This window comes from Mesocricetus auratus, unplaced genomic scaffold (genome assembly GCF_017639785.1).
Source record: "Mesocricetus auratus isolate SY011 unplaced genomic scaffold, BCM_Maur_2.0 Super-Scaffold_100676, whole genome shotgun sequence".
In the NCBI taxonomy this organism is placed as follows: Eukaryota; Metazoa; Chordata; class Mammalia; order Rodentia; family Cricetidae; genus Mesocricetus; species Mesocricetus auratus.
In genome coordinates, this window is record NW_024429266.1 from 126,996,630 (window position 1) to 127,013,588 (window position 16,959).

General features: G+C 43.5%; 1 protein-coding gene across 1 annotated transcript; it reads left to right on the forward strand.

The window, feature by feature from the left end:
- Positions 1–14,170: 14,170 nt before the first annotated feature.
- Positions 14,171–16,099, forward strand: Atoh1 (atonal bHLH transcription factor 1). The gene has a single exon (XM_005076060.3). It carries the CDS (start codon positions 14,372–14,374, stop codon positions 15,425–15,427), a length of 1,056 nt encoding a protein of 351 aa, XP_005076117.1. The 5' UTR covers positions 14,171–14,371; the 3' UTR covers positions 15,428–16,099.
- The last annotated feature ends 860 nt before the right edge of the window (positions 16,100–16,959 follow it).

Genomic DNA, 16,959 nt, shown 5'->3' on the forward strand with positions numbered 1-16,959 from the left:
TAAAAGAGTGAGCTGCAGCCTGCTCACAGAGTGAGATATTATCTCAGAAAAACAACAAAAAAGTCTTAGGAATATTACAGTCTAAATTAGCTAGTTATTGTGATGCTTTGGATGAGGATGGGCCCCATAGGCTCATACGCTTGGATACTCAGTTCCCAGTCGGTGGAACTGTTTGGGAAGGATTAGGAGGTGTGGCCCTGTCAGAGGAGGTGTATCACTAGGGACAGTCATTGAGGTTTCAAAAGATTGGCAGAATTCCTTGTGTACTGTGGGAAAACTAAGCCTCAATAGGCCTGACAGCTGGCCTAGAGCATGCACAGTTGATATCTACTGACAGCCAATCTGGGTCTGCCAGAGGGCCTTGAGAACAGCAGATGAGAGATGATGTGGACCTATGGACAGTGACCACATCACCTCAGCAAATGCCAGCTCAGTGAATATCTTCCCCTGGGGCAAGGTTGGGGAGTATATAAGGTTTATATACTTATGAGCTTGTTGTTTCAACTTGTTCCTGATGCCTGTGTCGTTGATGTTGCACTGACTTTCCCCCACCCCCAAGGGACACTGGTCGGGATCCTGCAACAGTGTAACTCTCTCTGCCTCCTTCTTATGGATCAAGATATGAGTGACTGGGCTGGAGAGATGGCTCAGCAGTTAAGAGCTCACACTATTCTTACAGAGGACTATAGCTCAATTCCTAGGACCCATATATGGCAGATCACAGCTGCTTTTAACTCCAGTTTCAGGGTAATCTGACACCTCTGCCCTCCAAAGGTACTTAAGTATACATATCAGCATGCACACGCATAATTAAAAAGTGTTTTAAAATAAATATGGGGAGGTGTAAGTTCTCAGCTGTTCTGATCACCATGCCTTGCTCTACTGTGTAGACTCTAAGCCCAATAAAATGTGGTTTGTTTGTTTATTTGCTTGCTTGCTTCTTTATAAGTTGCCTTAGCTGTGGTATTTTATCACAGCAATGAGAAAATAACTACTATAGCTACTGGATTGTGAAATCTTCCAGGGTTTATGTATAGACTGCAGTTACATAATCAGATATCAGTTAAAGGCTTACTTTACCTTCTAGAGAGAGCTAGATTTCATATTTTCATATGCTGATTTCATGATTTTTGTATTTATTTTTATTCCCTCTGAGTTTATTTTTCATGACACGTTAACTATTTACAGCTATGCTGTAAAGCATGTATGGTGATTTGGATGACAATGGCCTCCATAGGCTCATCTATTTGAGTGCTTGGTCACCAGGGAGTGGCATTATTTGAAAGGATTAGGGGGTGTGGCCTTGTTGAAGAAAATGTGTTATGGGAGGCGGGGCAGCTTTGAAATTTTAAAAAGCCTATTCCAAGCCCAGAGTCTCTCTCTCTTCCTGCAGCTTGCAGAACCAGACACAGAACTTGCAGCTAATTCTCCGGCACAATGCCTGCCTGCACACCACCATGCATGCATGAAGCCTTGGACTAAATCCTCAGCTACTGTATAAAGCTGTGTACAGTGGCACCTGGAAGGTGGAGACAGGAGTGTCAGACAATTTGGAGCATCCTTGACTACACGATAAATATGAGGATAGCTTGGGATACATGAGACTCTGTTTCAAAAAGTAAAAAATAAAAATGTGCATACAAGCAGCAGCCAGTGCTGCTGCTGCTTCCCATAAAGAAGTTGACATGGAAGATCCTCTGCCACCTGTTTCTTAGAGTGCAAGATGCCATGCCATCTGCGGTGTAGAATTATGATCAATAGTCATGCTTTTTGTGGTCCCTGGGAGCTCTACTGCTAAACGGACAAGCAAGATGTGCCCGCAGGTGCAGCAGTAACAGGTGAGTTTTGAAAATAACTAACCACTTTCATGTTGGGCTTGCATTGAGGTTTTTTCCACCGCAGCAAGTTCAGGTCTAGTAGGGAAGCTGGTGCTGCTGTTTCGCTTAAGTGAACAGGATGTGCCTATCAAGGTACCTTGTAAATAACTGTGTTGACATCCATGGGGCAGTGCTGCTTTTAGCTTTGGCTAGTGGTGGGCAGTAGTGACTGCAGAGAAACAACTGATCTAGGTGCTGAAAACAACTGGCTGTTGAATGCTCAGTTCCAACTCAATGGAACATCAATACCAACTCCTGGAAGACCTAAGGAACATTGTGTGACAGGGGACTCATCGAGCCTAAGAGCATGAGGAAGGAACACAGTGTTATGACGTGCTAGTTTGGGGGATATTACATGGCCACAGACTCATTTGCTCAAGACTTGGACAACACTGGTTCTGTGGACATCCTATCTCATGATGTCTGAGAGCAGCTAATGGCTAATGATGGAGGGTCAGTCTTCTTCAATAGCATATGTAACAGGAGTCCTAATAGATCCTAATAAAAGCCTGGAGTCAGATACAGGGGCAAAGATGGAAAGATCAGAGAGATAAAGGAGCAAGCCACAGCCACACCAGTTTCTCAGCTGGAAAGAGTGAATTCCTGTTTCCTCTAGCCTATAGTCTTCTCTCAGCCCTGCCATCCCACTTCCTGTCTCCACCTCCCTAGTGCTGGGATTAAAGGCATGTACCACTATTGGCTGGCCTCTATGGTTAGCTAATGGCAAGCTCCACCCTCTGATCTTCAGACACACTTTATTTGTACAAACAGATATCACCACAGGCATAGTCACTGGTGAAGTGTCCATGCCCCTAAAATAACAGCTCACCTATGCTCCTACAAACAACTCTAACAAAATTTGCCAGCTCACACACATGAAGACACAAAAGTAAAAGGGAACTAACTACGAAGAAGAAAGAATAAAGTCAGCTGAAGTGGGAGGACTACAAGAGAGGAGAGGATATGGATTAAGACACATTATATACCTGCGTGAAAGTGCAATAATGAAACCCACTGATATGTATAATTAGTATATGTTAATAATTTCTAGAGAAATGATGGATTTTAATGGAAAATAAATTTACAAAACCAAAACAAAGTCTGTTATCAGAGTGAGGTTAAATTAATAGTAAAATGGAGCATGTATGCTACCAAATATTTAAATAGAAACACAATGATGTGCAGTTTGACAAGTAATTTTACAAGAATGCCTCTGTTGTCTCAGGATCTACTTTGGAGAGACTAAAGTAATTTGTACTGGCCCAGAGAGGGACTGCTGCTGTGAACTATTCACTGATCACATAGAAAGAGACTTCTGTTGGTTAGTGTTTAGAGAGATGTGATTCTCTTTGAAGGCTAGCTATTAAATATCATGTGTGTTTATGTAGGACAGGATGTAAGCTAAGAGAGTAATGATTTACTAATATCTCTACTATTGGAGAGAGGTGGTGGCAGTGATTGTCATAAAAGACATACATGATAAGTTTTTAAGTATCACTCCTCAAAAGAAGATGATAGGTCCAATGTAGCCAAGCATCAATGTGGTCATAATGTAGAATTAGGAAGACCACCTTGACACCTGCATCTATGACAGCCAGAGGGCAGTACAGCCTGGAAAGGCCAAGTTATGAAGACTGTAGAACTGAAGAGGTTTATCACACAAATTTGCCATACAAAACTCAAGAGCATGATAGGGGACATGAGAACCCCAAAACTTAAAGAAGACATTAAAGAATTTGCCTGGACCCTCAAATTCTGCAGAAATACCTCATCAGCCAGTGGTGACCTGCTCTCCATGCCTAACAGGAGCCAACTCCCTTGATGCCACACAGAAACCTCAGATAGAAACCTCACATGAAATGCTACGCAAAACAGTATCTTCCATCATGAAGATGTGCCCTATCCCCTTACAACTTACAAAGGTAGAGTTAGGGTCATTGCTAAGCACAGCCCACGAAGAGAAGTGTAATCTTATTTTTTGGAAGAAAAGAACTTTTCGCCGAAAGCCTGTAGCACCTGCAGATATCTAAGATAGGGATTCAGAGTAAATGACTTCTTTACAGGCAGACTGGAAAAAAGAGTATCCTAAGAATGGGAAAGGCAGTTCAGTAGCACAGGTGAGCTCTGTCATGTGGGTCTAAAGGGCTGGGAGTGCTAAGATTGTGCTAGGGTGGACTTCTTAAACTCAGTGGAAGTGTCCGCCAGCAGAAAATAATGTGGGAATGTCAATGATTGAGGAAAGGGGGCAGACGAGGTTTTGGAAAGAGACATCCCTGACTGGATTCCATGCCTAAGACCAGAGCCTCCAAGGGATCCCAGAAAACATGTTCTTAACCAAATAAATAAAGGGGGCAATACTAGTGTGAGCACTGACATTGCAGGGCTTCCTTTTTCTGTCTTTGTGCCACTGGGGGAGGGGCCAGTATTTTGCAAAGTAGCTTAAATTTGCCTTAAAGTCAGACTCCTCCTGCTTCAGCCTCCTGAGTGCTGGGTTTACAGGCTTGGATCAGCCACATTGACATTACTGAGAAACAGTGATCTTTCTATCCTGAGAGCACTCTTTCAGGAGGGATGACACAGACTGAGCTATTCATTCAGTAGCTCTGTAAACACAGGCGTCTAGAAGAGTAAAGGCCAGGTAGTGTTACTTAAGATGAAAATCAGGGACCCAAACATAAGACATTGATGACGTATGAGGATGCATAGCCAACATCCCTAAAGACATTCACATGATGATTTCATAAAAAGGGAAACTGCTGCTCTGACCATCAGAATCTTGGTATCAGATTATTTTAAATTGTTTGGTTATACCTCTTGGAATCACAAAGAATGTTACAGGAGAATGAAGGAGACAGAAGTTAAGAGAGACAAAACAGCAGGGCAGCTGGGGAGCAGTCTGAAGGTGTGTGCTGCTGGCTCTGAGAACAGGAAAACTTATAGAAAGAAAACGTGCGCGCGCAAGCGCATGTGCGCGAGCACACACACACACACACACGTGATTTATTTGAATGATATACAGACTGTAGTCCAGTCAATTCAACAATGGCTGGCTGTGGATGGAAAGTCCATCAATCCAGTAGTTTCTCAGTCCACAAGACTGAATGCCTCAGTTGGTTTTTAGTAGATGCTGGAATCCTGAACAAGTAGGTTCTAATGCCAGTGAAGAGGTGGACATGCTATCAAGTCAAGGACAAGCAGGCAAAGAGCAAAAGCTTCCTTCTTCTATGCCCTTAAGAGACTTCCAGCAGAAGGTATGGCTCAGATGAAAGGTGTGTTTTCCCACTTCCAGGTCCAGATTAAAGTCATATGTCTTCCTGACTCAAGATTCAGCTCAAAGGTGTGAGTCTCCCTACCTTAAAGGTGCAGACTAGAAGTGGATTCACCCACTTAAAACCAAGCAAAAAAAAAAAAAAAAAGATCTCACAGATGCATACTCCATTTCTGGATTGCAGTTCATTCCAGATGTAGTCAAGTTGACAATCAATATTAACCATCACACGTGTGTGCAACATGAAATTCAGGTGACCTGGAAAAGCTGGAAGAGAGGAAAGGATATCCATGTTCAGAGACTCCAGAAGGAACATGTTGCTGCTCAAATCTTGTCTTTGGTACAATGAATCTGAGGTCAAACCTCTGAAGCCCATGATCTCTAAAGCAGTAAGTTTGTATGACTTCAAGTCACCAGGCTTGCAGTAATTTGTTGAGTGATTACTTTTGTGTCAATGAACTAGGCTATTACATGCCATTATTCAATCAAACACTAATCTTGTGGTTGCTGTGAGGGTATCTTATAAACTATGGTTCATATCAGCCATCAGTTTGCTTTGAGGAAAGATGTCCACCCTATCAGTAAGGCAGATGGGCTATATCTAATCAGTTAAAAGCCTGTAGCAAAATGAGAAGATTAAACATTCTTCCCCAACTCTAGAGTTTCTAGCCTGCTGCCTTGCCTTGGACACTCATCCTTTACAGACTGCATTGTGTACACCAGTTTCTTTAAATAAGAGTACTCTAGTGCAACTTTATCCATGTTTTGCTTCCTATGACTTATTATAGCCAACTGCAATCTGAAAATACTAAGTGGAAAGTTCTAGTAACAAATAATCTATAAGTTTTAACTTGAGTTTTGTGTGGGGCTAAAAGATGGATCAGTTGTTAAGACCACTCCCTGCTCTTCCAGGGTACTGAGTTCAGTTCCCAGCACCTATGTCAAGTTGTTCAGAACCATCTGTAACTCCAACTTCAGGGGATCTGATACCCTCTTCCAGACTTTCAGACTCACGTGCGTAAACCTACACTTACACATAATTTAAAAGAACAAATAGTGTATTATCCTCAGAAACATGATGAGATGTCCTATCACCCAGTTACTTCCAGCTTAGAATATGAACAATCCCGTAGACCAGCCATCCATACTAGATAAGTTACATGACCAGTCAGTACCCATCTGGGTTACGGAATGCCTCAGTATCACAATGTCACTGTGCTTGTGTTCAAATGATCTTAATTTTACTTAAATTGGTCAAAAGTGGTGGCACCAGGAAGGCCCCGGTATACAAAACAGGGAGGGTAGACTGACCTAATTGTGTGGCAACACTACAAGTGTATAAGAAAAATACACTAACTGCATAGGGCTCAGTACTACACATGGGTTCAGACACACATTGGGGTATATCTGCCATGGGGGAAAGGACCACTGTATATTTTAAAAATACCATCTTGGTTCTGTTTCCCTAGATAACACTGACAAACGTCTGTTAGAATACCATCAGTAGACAAATGCCAATAGTTCACAGAGGTATTCCTTATAATCAAAAAGGACAGAACGTAGGTGGGTCAAATGACAACATACGAAACAAAAACTAATAACAAGGAAAAACAGTTCTCTAATCGTTTCCTGGTTGACTCAATGAATGTTAAAGGGAGTCTAGACTCCATGAAGATTCCTTGAATCTAGAAATATGTACCAGGGCATACAGGAGGGACAAACCCACTCAAATGTTAGTTTTCTAGATATAGGATGTAAACCAACAGGGCCACCAGAAAAAAAACAAATGCAATTGTTGATGATATCGAAGCATAAGGGATTTTTGGTAAGCAGGATCCCACCCATGCTCATACTGCAGGGGTTCAGTGTACTCAACCATGGGCATCTTCTACCCCCTAACTACATCCAGTGGATGGCACTGTGATCTGAATGTAACTGGTCTCCTGAGGAAATCATGGCTATACACTATCTTTTCAGTGTAACCACATTAACTGGGGATGGGACCTTTAAGAAGCAGGGTCTAGACAGGTCCTTAGGTCACTGGGGGCTTGAATTTAGAGGAGATTGGGGCAGTTTTCATGGGACCACAAGTTACTGCTAATAGAAACAGTAGTGATCAGAGCCCCTCCACATTCTCTAGCTTCCTATATTGCCATGTGACTATACCCTTTCGCACAACCCCTGCTATAATAATCCAAGATTCATCACAGCCACATCATGCCCCTGAAACTCCAGAACTGACAGATGACTAAACTTCTTTCCTTTTTTTCTTTTAAGGTTTATTTGAGATATTTTTCATAATATGTTTTGAACATATGCTTTACACTGCCCTAAATCCTCCCACATCTTCCCCACCTCCCTACCCAACCAACTTCATATTCTCTCCCCATCCCAAAATAAAGATCAAAACAGAAAAACTGATAAAAAATCAATAAAAAACTATCAAAACAATAGACAGAAAGGGCGGGGGGAAAGTCATCAAGTCCACTGTGTGGTGGCTAACTACTCCTGAGCATGGGCCTGCTTTGGAGTATGGTCAATATAACTCAATGACACTCTGCTGAAGAAAAGTGATACTCTCTTTCCCAGTAGGTATCAATTGCAAATTTTAAATAGCTTCTTGGCTAGGGGAGGTACTTTATGTCCCTGTCCCTTTCTTGGTTCTAGGATTCTATCTGTTTTTGAACTAAACAGAGTTCAAAAGGTGAAATACAGATGCTCAAGAAATACTCTTTAAAATATTCAGCATTTTTAGTTATCAGAAGCTACAAATTAAAATTACTTGAGATTTCACCTTACCCCACTACGAATGGCCAAGATCAATGAAAGGAATGACAACAGATGCTGGTGAGGATGCAGGAAAGGGAAACTAATCTATTGCTGGTGAGGCTGCAAACTGGTACAGCCACGGTAGAAATCAGTGTGGTGGTTTCTCAAAAGCTAAAACTTGGTCTACCACAAAACTGTATTGCTCTTGGGCATATATCCAAAGGACTTTGCATCTTACTGCAAAGATACAGTTGATAACAGCTAGAAACCAGATGCCCATTCCCTATGGTGGGATGCTTTTCTCAGCCTGGATGCTGGGAAGAGAGACTTAGTCCTGCATCAACTTAACGTGCCAGGCTTTGTTGGCACCCCATGAGAGAGAGACCTTACCCTTTCTGAGGAGTGGATGGGGGTGGTGAGGGAGTGGGAGGAGTAACTGTCTGTTGTGTAAAATGAATTAAAATTTTTTAATTAAAAAAGAAATACTTGTCTAATTTGAAACAGCAATTAAATAAATAAAAATAAAAATGCTTTTAGCAAAACACACACACAAAAGCTGTATCTCAGAAGATGACAGTTACCATGTAGCTAACAATCTGGTAAATTCATCAGGAAGAATTATCAGAAGTTCACATTTGTTTGGCATAAGTAATGATATATGTTCATAATCTTGGCAATAATGTCTCAATATAGTTATCATTATAGGTGGATTTTGATATCTAGTACTTTCTATCAAAGATCTGTGGTCAGCTTAACTGCACCCAAAAAGGAGGAAGCAGACATGTAAAAATACTATTAAGATCTACATGTTGGACAGAGAGTGAGTAATTAACCCTAAGAAGATTCAGAATCGTGGGCAGTGGTAGCACACGCCTTTAATCCCAGCACTCAGGAGGCAGAGGCAGGTGGATCTCTGTGAGTTCAAGCCCGGGCTGGACCGACAACCTCCAAAACAATACAGAGAAACCCTGTCTCGTAAAACCAAAAAAAAAAAAATCAGAATTTTGCCAAGTTGGTGATGTTTACAGAATTCAGTTTACAACATGTGAAAATGCTGTCAAAGAAATAGGGAAGTCTTTACTCCTTGCTCACTTTTTTAAGCATGCTTATTAACCCTGGTTGGATGCTGAAAATACATGCCACATTTAGGAATTAAAAGCCCTTTGTCTATTACAAATAATGCTGCTATGAACATAGTGGAACAGATATCCTTGTTGTATGAATTGGCATCTTTTGGATATATGCCTAAGAGTGGAGTTGCTGGGTCTTGTGGTAGGTTTATTCCCATTTTTCTGAGGAATCTCCTTACTGGTTTCCAAAGTGGCTGAACCAGTTGGCACTCCCACCAGCAATGGAGGAGTGTTCCCCTTTCACCACATCCTCTCCAGCATAAATTGTCGTTGGTGTTTTTTATTTTAGCCATTCTGAGTCATTTATTACTTGAGTTGATTGGCAACTAGATTGAGTAAAGGTTCACAGCACATTTTAATCATGATTATAAGCATCTCTGTTACATAGATCATATGATCCAGTGCACCTCATGTTGCTAGAGGATTTTATTGCTTTAGAATTTTTGTTTGTTGTTGTTTTTTTTTCCACACACTTGGTTCAGCAAAGACTTGTAAGGTCTTGGAGCACAGCCATGCCATCTACATCACACAGTTAGTCATTATTCCCAAAGTGTATCCTGGTGTGCTGGTGGACCTAACAGTAGATTGAGCTGCCAGCTGATGCTAAGTCAGTCACTCTGCAACAGGAATGGCTTACTCTGATCTGGATGCCATATTGGGTCATAAATTTGAGGAAGAGTGCAAAGTAGCAGTTTGGCACATTATGGAAATAGTACATTCCAGATCAAAGTGGGTAAATTCAGAAGCATGAGCAAGCTACCCAGGCAGATGCCCAGGCCCTTACATTACTTAGTTACTTCAATGCCACATCTTTAGCTGTCTAACAAAGGAGAAACAGGAGAAAATTCTCAGGCATGGTTTGGGGATGAGATGACTCGGTGTTTGCCAGGTGACAGGGCCTCCTGTGCACTACTGTCTGTCTCAAAGGATGCTGTAATGGAAGGTTGAAGGGATGTGTGGCATGATTCACTTTGTTATGAGCTTTATGGGCAGAGAGATGGAGCCTTCGGAAAGACAACAGGAAAGATTCCTTGGGAGTACCTGACCAGACAGGGACCTCTAAGAAGCAACTCTGAAAGAGTAGGGACAAGGAGATCTGATGAAGTTATGTAGAAGGACCAGTAGGAGTTGGTGTGACATATGTGACTTCGTGTTTCTTTTGACTATCTTTTATAGCATCTCCCCAAGCAGTGAGTAAGTAAGCGGGAACGATTGCTTCCCTGTGAATACTCCTACAGTGGACCCCATAACAGAATCTCTCACAAGCAAGGTGGAGGGAGACAGAAGTGATAAATACTAAACAGTCACCCTAGTAATTATTTAATAATGACTATCAACACTGAATAAATATAATGTATCTGAGAGTACACAGCAAGATGATATTTCTACAGGACTTAAGGACTGATTCCTTGAAAGTTGAGTAGGCAAGGAAAGAACAGGCGAGAAAGAAAGAGCATACTGTACATATGTGATGGTCCTAGGTGGGGAAGGTATTTGACACAGATGAGCAAGTAAGTTCAATGGGGTCCAAACACTCCTTTGAAGGGAGATTGTTCACTTATGCAGCCACAATGTAGCCATCAAAACTAGGAAATGATGTGCTGATAATGTATTTCTCGGATAAGTTTTATACGTTTTTCCAAGAGTGTGACCTAATATAGGAAGGTGCAGCTTGGAATCAGGCCTCAACTATGTTACTATGTTCCTTCATCCTCTGAGGGCCAGGAATGGTTGCTGAGATTTATTTTTGTAATCTTAACACTTTTAATAGTTACAGGCTTGCTGTTTGCTCCAGTGCCATCTCAGTTAGGGATGGATTAGTGTTTTCTCTCTGTTGGATCTAGGATAGGTGAAATAATAGAGGTGAAGCTACCTCTGCACCCTAACAAATGCCTCGTAAGTTCATTTCCATCATTGCAGGCAACGTGAACTTCAATCAGGAAATTAAGGTGGTGTTAAAGTCCTCAGTGACAGGGTCAACCTTCTTTACTTTTTAAAATTAAGATATACTTTGGGAGTAGTACTTATTAAACAATCAATGAACTCATTTACTCTGCTCATATTAACAATTTACGGACCCCATTTTGCAAATGGTTAGGTAATTTGTCATTATTCTTATTTATTTTGATACTGAAATCAACCTGTGTGTTGTTGGAAGCTGCTTCAAGCAGGCTTCTGAGCTCTTTTGTCATGTCTGCATTATTCTCTGAGCACTTGTGTGTGTGTGTATGGTGCCTGTGCTTTCTAACTTATTCCTGGAAACCCAATCTCCCAAGAATCCTGGCTCCTGTTTGGGAACTTCAAGTCTGATTGGCTATCTTCATGGCTAATGTTAGGCATACACATACCTAGGCATACTTATATCACATTTTATCTGTTTTTATTTATTGTAATTTAGTCTGTACATTCAAAATGCTAAATTCAAATAAAAGTCTCAAATTTAACCCAATACAACAGCTTCCTCTATTTCCGTATTTATAACTATTCTCTGATAGTGATAAACCTCTGACACTTTTCCCAGATATTTATTTTTTCCATATGCCTTTCTGTAACTAATCTGGTGTCCACACACAGAGAAGACCTCAAATTGAGCTGCTGGCCCACCATCCATTACTCATGAATATTCACTCCACTCCATCTTTTGACACCCTACTACACAGCCATCCCAAAGGAATTGTCTGCTCACGGTAAGCAGGCACCAGTCTAATGTACACAGTCCCTTCTTGCTTCCTCCTCTAATGGAAGAGAAAGGAAAAGAGAAACAGAGCCATAGTTAAGGGCCAAAGAAATATCCCACCACAAATTACAAAAATGTGCATACAGTCCCTTGAAATCCTAAAATAATCTACTTGACATGAAAACAAAATGAGATTTGCTCTTTAAAAAGAAATTAAACTAGTACTATGTAAATCTTATAAATTAAGACCAATAGTACAAAAAGCTTGCACAAATATCTGTCTATAGTCCTTAAATCTCCCTGAGCATAAAGGAAAATGAGTATTTTGAAGTTCTGTGGTCAAATTTAAAATGCAAATAAAATGTCTGGAGGATAGAAGTCTAAGGAAAATTTGAATACCTTATACACTCAGTAGTAACATCTTGTGAAAAACTGCTTTCAGATGTCAGAGTTCAGTTCGGAAGTCACCAAATGAAGGTCTAAGCCCCTAGGTGACTAATCTCTCCAGGCTCTAGCTGCTCACATTAACTTTCATATACAAATGATGATGCTGTGCTCCTCAGCTGCTAGAAACTGTTTTTGAGATTGCAAATGACAGATAGTAAAGCTAGGTGCAGTATGAGCATCCTTGGTTGACTTTAACAGTACCCAGGCCAGTCTCCAAAAATACCGGGGATTGTTCTACTGTCCAAAGAGACATTACCTTTTCTTTTCCTTTATTGTCATCGATCGTTTCCTTTTAGTTCGAGATGCTTCTGGATTTGCCTACCTATCGTTAGCATTAACTCTTTAAGAAAAAAACAAAAACACAAAAACAAAACATGCTCCTCTGATCTTTCTGTCAGTGTCTCAAGCCCAGGAGGGTTCCTTACACTCTAGCAAACGGGCGAGCTTGAAAAGGAGAAACTGATGAAGACTGAGTGAGGTATCACGCATACTTTTGAACTCTCCTCCATCCTCCTCTATCTTGCTGAAATATGCACACTAGTTTATTCTAACCGCTGAAATCCTCAGCACAGCGAGCTCCAGATGGCAGGTTGGATCACGTCTCTGCTAGCAGAACATTTCAATGGCACTGGACCCTGCAAAGACAGGTTCCTTGGAGCTTTCTGAGGTACCATCTGCCAGAAGACGAAAGTCCTCCCAGGAAAGCAAGCACCTTGAAAATCGAAAGCACCAGCCACAGTTGCCACCCACTCTGGTGCCCCGAGGTTGCAAAGCAGAAGAGAAGCTGGGAGCTGGAGAGCACCAAACGCAAGCCGGGGCGTGTCCCGGGCCAGGAACATTCTGATTGGTTCTTTGTGGAGAAACACTAGGCTGGGGGCTAATGCGGTGGGAGGCGAGCCGTTTATAGAGGGAGTGCACACCCTAACTAAACAGAAAGGGACAGGTGGGTTAGATTGTGGTTTCTGGGCGTTTGCGCAAGAAGCCACGCGCCCTAGTAAACCGGAGCCTCCAGAGGCAGCAGTTTCAAAGTGCCCAGAATCACATCACAAGAAACTCAAGGACCTTTTGCACTAATTCCGCCAGCCTCCTGTGGCTCCGCATTTATGAGTCCTACGCTGTGAGTGTTGAAACTGTTTGCATGATCCCTGAGATATCTCAGCCCTAGCATAGTATCCTTTGACAGAGCTCTTTGCCGACCGAGACCCTGATTGAACGTAAGGCTGTGTGGATCCCGCTCCAAGCGGCCTGGGACAATCCCGATTTTGGTATGTCACAACTATACCTCAGTTTTACTTTCCATTAAAAAAAAAAAACTACATAACGAATTGAAGTATGATCTGGACCACGAGACGCAGACGTGGTAAAATTAAGAAATATGTTCCCAGACACGAGGGGGTTCCACCTTGCTCTGGTTTTCAATGAGATGCCACATAACACTCCCACAGATTAGATACACAATGGGTAACAGCTTTATGCACACCTGTGTATATTTATTTCTATCACATTGCACGAGGGCGATTTTACGAGTTTCAAGAGAGCTGTGAGCCGGGATGGAGGGATCTCACGGCAAGCGGGCTTCTCTGGGTTGTTGGAGCAATGAAGGCTCCAGGCGCTTCCAGCTAGGTACAGAGCAGCCACACCAGGAGCTTTTCTGAGCCCGGGCAGCTAGGGCACCAGCCCAGAGCCCGCTCCTCCCCCAAGTCCCGCACTCACCGAGCTGACACCCTAAGGAATCGAATTACAGTCCCTCAATTAACATATGAATTTCCTGGACTCACTTGAGGAACGGGGTGGGGGTTGGATTCAGAGCAGGAGCTGGAGTCCACTGCACTCAGTAACTTTTCTCTGGGTGTAAAAACTCTTTGATTGGCTCCTCGCACGCGCCTGCCCGCCCCCTTCTTTGACTGAGCTGACACGCGACTGGCGCAAGGAGGGGGCTGGGAGGGGAGCCGGGGGAGATACACTGGCGCGTGCCGCTTTTTAAAGGGGCGCAGCGCCTTCAGCAACCGGAGAAGCTTCGTTGCACGCGACCTGGTGTGTGATCTCCGAGTGAGAGGGGGAGGGTCGAAGAGGAGGAGAAAAAAAAAATCAGACATTGCAGAAGAGACCAGAAAGGGTTTTGTTGTTTGGGGCTTTCCCCCTTCGTTGAACTGGGTTGCCAGCACCTCCTCTTAACACCGCACCTCCGAGCCGTTGCAGTGCGATGTCCCGCCTGCTGCATGCAGAAGAGTGGGCAGAGGTGAAGGAGTTGGGGGACCACCACCGCCATTCCCAGCCGCATCACCTCCCGCAGCTGCCGCCACAGCCACCTGCTACCCTGCAGGCGAGAGACCATCCTGTCTACCCGGCAGAGCTGTCCCTCCTGGACAGCACCGACCCACGCGCCTGGCTGACTCCCACTTTGCAGGGCCTCTGCACGGCACGCGCCGCCCAGTATCTGCTACATTCTCCGGAGCTGGGTGCGTCCGAGCCCGCGGCACCCCGGGACGAGGCTGACGGTCAGGTCGAGCTGGTAAGAAGGAGCGGCTGCGGCGGTCTCAGCAAGAGCCCCGGGCCGGTGAAAGTGCGGGAACAACTGTGCAAGCTGAAGGGCGGGGTCGTGGTGGACGAGCTGGGCTGCAGCCGCCAGCGAGCCCCTTCCAGCAAACAGGTGAACGGGGTACAGAAGCAAAGGAGGCTGGCAGCCAACGCCAGGGAGCGGCGCAGGATGCACGGGCTGAACCACGCCTTCGACCAGCTGCGCAACGTTATCCCGTCCTTCAACAACGACAAGAAGCTGTCCAAATACGAGACCCTGCAGATGGCCCAGATCTACATCAACGCCCTGTCAGAGTTGCTACAGACTCCCAGTGTCGGAGAACAGCCACCACCGCCAGCAGCCTCCTGCAAAAATGACCACCATCACCTTCGCGCCGCCACCACATATGAAGGGGGTACTGGCTCCTCTGCGGCAGCCGGGGCTCAGCCGGCCCAGGGAGGGGGCCCACGACCCACCCCACCCGGGGCTTGCCGGACTCGCTTCTCATCCCCAGCTTCAGCCGGAGCTTACTCGGTGCAGCTGGACGCTTTACACTTCCCATCTTTCGAGGACAGGGCCCTAACAGCGATGATGGCCCAGAAGGACCTGTCGCCTTCCCTGCCCGGGGGCATCCTGCAGCCAGTACAGGAGGACAGTAGCAAAACATCTCCCAGGTCCCACAGAAGCGACGGAGAGTTTTCCCCCCACTCTCATTACAGTGACTCCGATGAGGCCAGTTAGAGAGGCGACCGACGACACCGAGGAAAACTGAGAAAACCAAATGCCCGTCCCAGCGCGCGGGAATCCCGCAGCAGAGATCCCTGCACCCTTTTATTTTTGCTCTGTGGTGGTCCTTGTTAGCAATGACATGACTTCAGTTGACTGCGGTTCTTCCAAACCTTCCCTCCTACCTTCTGCTTCCTCTGTACGTAGACACAATGTCATTATATGTAACTTTACGTGGCATCGTTTTATAGCCCATACTGCCAATACGCTGCTAAAAAGTCATATCTCTATCTCTGGTCTGGGTTTCTTCTATTTTATAACCCGGTTATTCATTCTCGTGTTGCGCTCGCTCACTCACAAGTAAAGGAGTTAGTCTAGTCTTCGAAGTTATTTTCCGAACACTTTAAGACCCACGTTCAGTGCGTTACTGAAAACGAACTACTGAGTTGTTAGAAGAAGACAGGACCATATAAGGGTCTCTGCAGAGCACGAACGCCAAGTGTATCTAGTGGACCCAAAACACACGCACTTCATCACTGGCTGCTGCTCTGCCTCGAAGAAACTCAACTGCCAATTGCAGACCCAACTTTTGATTTTATACACAGCCACTCATAAATCCTTAAACTCTTTGCGAATGTTTGTTTTTACAAATGAAAATTAAAACAAAAACATGTAGTGTCAAAGTCATTTTGGTCAATTTTATTTTGCTTTGTTAATGTTAGAAACTTATTTATTATTGAATATTTGGAACTATTCCTACTTGGTTTTTTTGTTTGTTTGTTTTTTATATTTTCTACTCGAAATCATTTTATTTTGATTTAGCAAGTCCAGTTGCCATTGCTTTATGTATGTTCTTTTACAAATGATAAAATAAACTTGAAAAATATATTTAGCTGTCACGTATTCTATTCCAGTAAAACATTTAAAATAGTTTGTAAGTGATTTGAAGAAATGAGAAAACGAGATTTGCTGTTTTGAAGAATATTGCAAACCAAGTACCATCAGGTAGCATCAGGTATACCAATAAATTGTGAGATCAAACATGCCCAGCTTTGCAGCATGGTTTGCTGGTGGCCAAGGTCACTCAGTCTTTTTATTCCATCTTTGGAAAAAGATGGTGACTTTCATCTCCAGGGTCTGTGCTGGTTAATATCATTGAGATTACCTATTTATTCTCACAAGAATTAGCTGAAAACTTTTCAGATATACAATACAACCCAAGTTCTCTGTAGGGAGAGATACCTACAAGACGGGAAAAGGACAACAGAAAAGAACTTGGGTGGAAAGATAAGTTGGCAATCATTGGTTTGATAATTAGAAGCTAGAAGAGTAGCAGTTGCTTTAATACTGCTGGCTGCCAATCGAGTTTTTCACATCTTCCAACTCAGAACTGACCTTTGCCTTTATTCCTCCTACCCCCCAGAATAAGCCAGTCAAGTACATTCTAAAGCCAGCTGAAGAAACTTTAGTGAGCTATGATGCTCATCCCCGGTTTCCACATGAGATGGAATCTATTCTGGGGTATCAAGATCCGAGATCTCAGGAAA

Bases quoted from the DNA above. Each gene is read 5' to 3' on its own strand.
- Atoh1 (XM_005076060.3), top strand. From the start codon at position 14,372: ATGTCCCGCCTGCTGCATGCAGAAGAGTGGGCAGAGGTGAAGGAGTTG.